At 33.1% G+C, this 7,592-nt stretch overlaps 1 protein-coding gene across 1 annotated transcript in view; it reads left to right on the forward strand.

Annotated features, from left to right (window-relative positions):
- ETNK1 (ethanolamine kinase 1) overlaps nt 1-5,890 on the forward strand; it is a 67,113-nt gene extending 61,223 nt beyond the window's left edge. The window contains exon 8 of the mRNA XM_015064283.3: nt 140-5,890. Coding sequence (XP_014919769.2) covers nt 140-212 — 73 coding nt within the window. The 3' untranslated portion in view covers nt 213-5,890. The remainder of the gene's footprint in view (nt 1-139) is intronic.
- The last annotated feature ends 1,702 nt before the right edge of the window (nt 5,891-7,592 follow it).

Raw genomic sequence — 7,592 nt, forward strand, 5'->3', positions numbered from 1 at the left:
GTGGTGCAGTAAACCAAAAATATGTCCTTTGAAAATCTTAAAACTTAAAAAAAAAATCAGCTTAGAAAGGTGAATGGAAAATGAAGGAAGGATTAAGATTTTCACCTTTGATTAATTGTTGTTATTCATTTCTCACTAGGTATGCAATTGTTCGTTTTAACCAATACTTTAAAATGAAGCCTGAAGTTACCGCATTAAAAGTGCCTGAGTAAAGAAGAGATTTGATTATTCTCAAGTAGCTGAACAATGCTTGTGAAATCTTTTCTTAAGAAATTTTGAAGAGCCAATATTTGTTAAAATTCTGTTGTTTAATTTGGTTATCTTGCTTTACAAATTATGCCTCTAAACCAATCTATTTTTTAAATAGACTGAACGATGTCAAGAAGTACACCTACTGCTATCAGTGTGTGGTGGATTAGAAGTTTGTTAAATCTGCAAAAAGGTATAAAGATGTCAGTTTAATCCTTTCTTTGATAATTTAATCTCTGTTTATGTGAATTATTTATTATAAACTTAACATAATTCTGTGACTGCTTTCATCTGTTGGTTGAGTGTAAGCAATGAAAATGTTCCAGAGAAACTTTTTTTTTAAGTTTTACTTTAATATTAATTTTAGTAAACATTCTAAGTGTTCAGTGTAACTTTTTTATCTCGATACACTGTAAGAAATGAATCATTCAGTCTTGAAATGCCAGATACTGGTATAGATAACTTAGGGTGTTCATAGAAAAATTTCTGTGTATGAGGGTAAACTGCATTTACTGTCTATGCTTAGTGGTACATCTTTTTGAATTGAATATTGGATAGTGTTTTTGGGGGGGGGGTGGAATCTATCTTTAAATTCTCCTTTCCTTACATAGTCTGGCAGTATAAATATTAACCATATAATCCTGGAATAGATACGATTTTGTATTACCAAAATCTGCATTAAGTAATGTTTTCACATACTAAATATGGTCATTTAAGTTGCTAGTTTATTTTTAAAACTTGGTTGTATCATTGTTTTTTACCAAAAATTTTGTTTTACTTAATGAAATATTCTGTGTTTTTTGTCTGTTTAGCTAGTAGAACAAATGCTAATTTTTGAAACAAAGATAGAGTGGTTATCATACTTGGGAACAAGAAAATATCATTTAGATATTCTTTTTTACCTTTGCATATTCATTCCTTACAATTTCATTTCATGTTTTAGTGTTGCTCCATGTCTTTAGAATGACATGATTACATGATATATGCAGGTTCAGAGAACTAAATTGAAGCAGTGAAAAGAAAGAAATAAGGAACATTTAGGACTTTGATCTACTACACTTAGAATCTGATACAACAAATGTGAATTAAGCAGATATACTTGTGGTAGGAGGGCATCTTGTTTTAGTTTCTCTTGATTTTGTTTGTGTATTTTTTTAATTTTGTTTGGGAATGAGAGGGTGGTAATTATTATATGGAAGGAAGTTAGATCTTTGTGATAAGTAGGCTTCAAGTTTTGAAGACTGCCCCTGTGTGGGGATGAGCAGTCATGGTTAACTTAGAAAATTAGTCTGACAAGCTTTGCACTTTGGTCACATAAGTGCCCATGTACAAAGTTGGCTTAATGAATCTGCATATTCAGAATATGCAACTACAAATATATCCTCTAAGAAATCTTCTGGGGAGTTTGATGTATTATTCCAAATGACTTATATTCTCAGATAAGTGCTTTAAAATACTTGGATTATCTCAAGATGTTTAAAGCTAATAAAGTAAGTAGAAACACTTAAGGCCATTTTAAATGGTAAATTCTAGTTACATAAATAGAATCTTAAAATCTGCTTGTGTCTGTAACAGTGTTAGACTAAGATTTGTTTTCTACCTCCCCAGTGTTATAAATGTTCACTTCTGTTTTTTTAAACCATATTAGTAAAGGATCAATAGAATTTTACCTAACTGACTAAATGAATGGAACCAATTAAACAGTAGCTTTTTACATAATGTTAGAGTGAACTTGAAAAATTGTTTTTGGTGGAATTTTTATTTGTGGTTGGAACATTTTCTTAGGACAATGAATAATATGTAATACCCTTGATTTTTTGCTTTCTGACTTCTTAAAGTGAGAACTGTGTGTATGAGAGGAGACAAGATCAGTTTTCTACTTTATTCCATATTCTTCAAACTATTTTGAATAGGGATTCACTGAGCCTTTTCTGGTAGACTGTGCATAGCTGCTAGCTGTGGTACTCTTCGAGAGATTCATATTAGAAGTGAATGTAAAGGGGAATAAAGGCTCTCACTTTAGCCCTAGGAGTATGCAGTGGGAGTTGGAAACAAAATAAGATATTTAAGATATTTTCCCCACTCTATGGCTAATTTTTGGGAGTTGTGATGCTCCCACTTCCTTTGTGATGCTCCAAAACCTTCCCAGGTTTTTGGTATCATGCTGCAGCCTAATAATAGGGTTCAAAATTGCTTCCCTTTTTATTGACCATTTAAGGGAACCTAAAGGAAAAATTTCCTCTAAAATTTGTCCTGTGGCTTGCTGAGATGTCTGTTGCCTTTTTATGTTAAGCTAAGGAACTTGAATGCCTTACCTAATAACTCAGCTGGTAGTAAGTTCATTTTGTAAATATGAAAATGGTTGTTAGAGAAGTGGCATTCATGTGTACTCATTGTTAGTCAATAGACCATAGTGGCCTGGATGCTTTAACAAGCAAAATTCCACATTTTTTCCTTTTGTTCCTTACATACTTGTATGATCTTACCTGACCAGTAATATTTGATTTTTTTTCCCTCCTGACCCCATGCTACCACTTGATTTTCCAGAAATCAAAGAGATGTGGTAGTAAATCATACTGTTCACATGGTCGTTTGAGATCAACATGAGCACAAAAACTCAACTAGGTCTGCCTGGAATGTATATAAAACAGTGTAAATAAACATTTGTAAATTAGTGTGAATTGTATCTTGCATATGAGATTGTGTATTGTTTTGCATTCTCTTCCCTTTTGTAGTTTTATTTTTTTTTAGGGGGGGGGGTAAGGAAATGATTCAGCTCTTTGGTTTTAGACTCAAAATAGCCAAAAGTTCTGGCTGCACAGTGGGATAGCAAGAGGAACTGGAAATAGGGTTTATCAGGTTTTGTCAATGTCATTACTTATTTATTTAGCCTCTCAGTGCCTAATACGACTTTTCTTCATTCTTTAGCTGGCCATTAGTTTTTGTGAGGTTAGATTGCTATAAGCAGTAAATTAATACACTCTAGAGCTCCTTTCTTTGAGTCATGATTCTAAGCTAAAGCAAATTAAAAATATAATGTGATGATTGCAGACTGAAGTATTACCCTTTCCTGTTTTCAAGGTTGTTAGCTTTTTTTCTACCAAAAAACCCCCAAACAAACCTTGACATTTTACGTATCTGTGTGAATCTAAATCCCGTATGTATGAGATCTTGATAAATAATAGCTCTTAGCTCAACTTAAACATATCTCAGTTGGCTTCTATAAGTATAAAGTTGTTCATTACGGGATTGTAAAAGAAAAGACCTAAGTAATGAGTAATCTTTTAATGACATAGTGCTATTTTCATTTTTGCTGGACTGAAAATATTTACTTCAACTTCATAAAGGAAGTTAAAGGAAAAAAGTTCCCCCAAGCACTCTCAGTGAAAAGTTAAAAAGTTCCACTTTCAATATATAGGTTTTTCTTTTTTATATTACACAAAGCTTTCTGTACCATTTTTAAATTCCTTCATAGTACATATGAAAATACTATCAGTTTGATATTCTGCTTCAAATTGCTTTTAATAAGCATTTTATATGCATTCCAAAGTGATACAGACTTAAACTTCTAATATTAATCAGTCATTCAGTTGATATAGACAGAGTTACCAGTGCTTTATGCTAGGACGAGAGTTCTGTTATTGGGAGCAATTTGCACTAATTTCCTCAAAAAGCAAATGTGAGTAATATGCACAAAGGAAATGAATTATAAGTATGTGGTAAAACAGCCCTTTCCTTATTTCAGAATTGATATGCTCTGATTTTGCTTCCTTAGTTCATTTGATTTTAGAATGTCCTTTGATTGGAAACTAACATATTAAGGTAATCTGTTTTGCTTCTTTTCCTTTTTTTTTTTTTTTTTTTTTTTTTTTTTTTTTTTTTACAGACATTAGTTATTGAACCACCTTTTTTTCCCAGTTATATATATCACGTGTGTGATTATAGTGTTATGTCTTGGGTTAGAGGTCTTTGGACAGAAAAGCATATCAGTTATTTTAAATGATTTTTCCCCTATCTTTGAAGCTTAGTCTGTAAATGTGTTCTTGTAAAACAAAATGCTTGGATTTGCATTACTTGAATACTTGAAAACTGAAATTAATAAGGTATCTTACATAATGAATTAGATATTTCCAATTTTTACATTAACAACTTTCATTTTTGGATAATTTGAAATGGACAGAGGATTCAATTATTTGAATGGATAAAAATGACAGTGTTTATAGAAAAATTCCCTTTTGTGTTTCAGTCATCCCAAATTCAACTTCTTAGGTTTCTGTCCTAAGATCTGCTTTTTTTTTTTTTTTCTCCTGTACTTAATGCACTTACTATGCTATAGATAATATCAGATAGCAGGTTAAAATAAAATCTTTGTTCATTATGAATCATTCACCTTTTCTGGTTATGAAAAATTGCTCTGTAAAGTACTCCTAATCCCTAAATATAGGCATATTTTTGTTTACATCTTACCCATTAATGGTATAAATACCATTAATTATTGTAACAAAACACAAGATGTTTATAAAAATTGAAAACATTACATATTGTATTTGAACTAGTTAGTGAAGGGTAAGAAAACGCTGCTGATTTGAATTGTTTTCATTAAATTTCAAAACTCTTAATAAAGGAATGTTCAGAGATAGGTTGAGACCCATTGATCTCCATGTAAACCAGCGTCCATGACCTGGAGAAAACCCCAGAAACACAGTGGAGGAGGCAAGAATATTTACTTGCCATGGTTGTGGTGTGCTGCTACTTTTTAGGTAGTGACACACTGAGATCTTATTGTCCAATAATCTGAAGAAGTTTCCTGTTAGTTATGTGTACTAAGTACTAAGTAACTCAGTTGGTAGAATCTGCTAAGAGGAAAGTTAAACTGTACTGTATTTAGGAACCTTTTTACAGCTGGGTGAAGTTTCCATGATATGAAGTATTTGAATTTTAAAATATACTGCTATCATAAGAAATAAGACATGGCATTATTCCATGTTCTTAAGTGATAATTTCCTTATTGAGTTTCAGAAGAAAAAACAAAATGAGTAATTGTCACTGCGTTAGCTGTATGTTGAATTGGGAAATTGTGGCATAAACCTTAAATTTGTGTTTATCAAATGTGAACCATAGTAGTATAATGCTGCTTTGTATATACTGTAAGTGCTACAGATAGTCTCAGCACTGAAAATGTATTGATACCTCTCAGATGAATGCAAATTTTGATGTAGGTGTTTTGATATGCCTCAGAAAGTATCTGAGTGAGTGAGAACTTGTCAATCTGTTTGATAATGGAGATACTTCCTGTTTTTGGTTGCATATTTTCATGTTTAAAATTTAATTTTTACATTTTTACTACTGTTAATTTAAGCGTAAAATTTATTCTGTGGATAAAAATGGGGTTGCCAGTGAAGACAATAAAAAAACAGCCTCATTCATGTAACTGCTTACGTAAAAAATACATTTTTGCTGTATGTTCATAAACTTAATGAAGGTGTTTGTATTTCTGTTTGAATATAAGTGATGTTTAGGCTTTATTTCTGCTTAGTAAGGCCTTTTACCATTGATTAAATGAAGGAATGTATCTTTTTGAAGAGATTTATATTCTGTAAATAAAAATTGGTTGTAACAATAAAGTTGGGTTCTAACTGCAGTGTACCATAAATCTTGTTGTTCTTTCAACTTATTTTGGTGGATTTTCTTTTTTGGGGGGTTAGAAAGTTGTTGTATAACTATATATTTGAAGTGATTCTTTAAATTTCTAATTCTCTGGTTTGTAGTATTAAAAAGGTTCTTTAAGGGGCGCCTGGGTGGCGCAGTCGGTTAAGCGTCCGACTTCAGCCAGGTCACGATCTCGCGGTCCGTGAGTTCGAGCCCTGCGTCAGGCTCTGGGCTGATGGCTCAGAGCCTGGAGCCTGTTTCCGATTCTGTGTCTCCCTCTCTGTCTGCCCCTCCCCCGTTCATGCTCTGTCTCTCTCTGTCCAAAAAATAAATAAACGTTGGAAAAAAAAATTAAAAAAAAAAAAATAGGTTCTTTAAAAAAATTTTTTTTAATGTTTATTTTTCAGAGAGGGAGACTGCTGGGTAGGGGCAGAGAGAGAGGAAGACACAGAATCTGAAGCAGGCTCTATGCTCTGAGCTATCACCACAGAGACTGACCTAGGGCTCAAACTCTCAAACCACCAGATCATGACCTGAGCTGAAGTCAGATGCTTAACTGAGTGAGCCACCTAGGCGCCCCAGTGTTAAAAAGTTTTTTTTAATGTTTGTTTATTTTTGAGAGAGTCAGAACACGAGCAGGGGAGGGGCACAGAGAGAGGGAGACACAGAATCCAAAGCAGGCTCTAGGCTCTGAGCTGTCAGTACAGAGCCTGACCTGGGGCTCGAACCCATGGACTGCAAGATCATGACCTGAGCTGAAGATGTATGCTTAACTGAGCCTGGAACCACCCAGGGGCCCCTAAAAAGTTTTGAAAGAAGTTTGCTTTCGGAAATTTGGTTGAGATGAGAGTGTGGGATATTATGTAACTCAATGAACAGATTCTATTTACTTAGTTTAAAATTTAATTATTCTAACCACTGTGATTTGTATCTTCACTCTGATGAGGGCTGGAAACAGATAAACTGTCTGGATAACTTAGCATCTTACAGTAGAGGCAGTGAATATCCATCCATTCAACCATTGTTTATTAAGCTTTAATTATCAGGTAATGTGATAGTGGAGATACAAAGATATCTCTACCATCAGATAATCATGAAGATCGGTTCTCTATAGCAAAAATAGCTGTGTGTCAGTGTGTGTCTTATAAAATGTTTTCCAATTTGGGTTTATCTAATGGGTTATCTTTTGGGTTTTTCTAATGATTAGAATGAGGTTATCACCAGCCAAAATACTACAAAAGTGATGTATCCTTATTAGAGTATCACATCAACTCATTGTTGATGTTGTATTTTGATCATCTGAGGAACTCATTGTTGATGTTGGTGTTGATTTTGAATGTTCTGTATCTTCACTGTGTAGTATTTATTATTCCCCTTGTGGGGAAATAATCTATGGAGAGAAACACTAAAAAGATTATGTAAGTATTTTGCTTGTCAAACCTCTCATTTCCATAACACTTGATAATTGTCTAAACCAATCTTTATTATCATGGCTGCAAAATAGTCATTTTTAGTTCTGCTGTGTGGTACACATATATCAACATTTTATTGCAAGGAATCATCCGTGTGTATAACTGTGTGTGTGTGTATGTATCATCTAGCATTCATGTGACTGTATTTTAAGTACAGACTCTTAGGTTGCTATTTTTAAAAAAATTTTTTTTAACGTTTATTCATTTTTTGAGAGAGACAGA

Source organism: Acinonyx jubatus, chromosome B4, assembly GCF_027475565.1.
Source record: "Acinonyx jubatus isolate Ajub_Pintada_27869175 chromosome B4, VMU_Ajub_asm_v1.0, whole genome shotgun sequence".
Lineage (NCBI taxonomy): Eukaryota > Metazoa > Chordata > Mammalia > Carnivora > Felidae > Acinonyx > Acinonyx jubatus.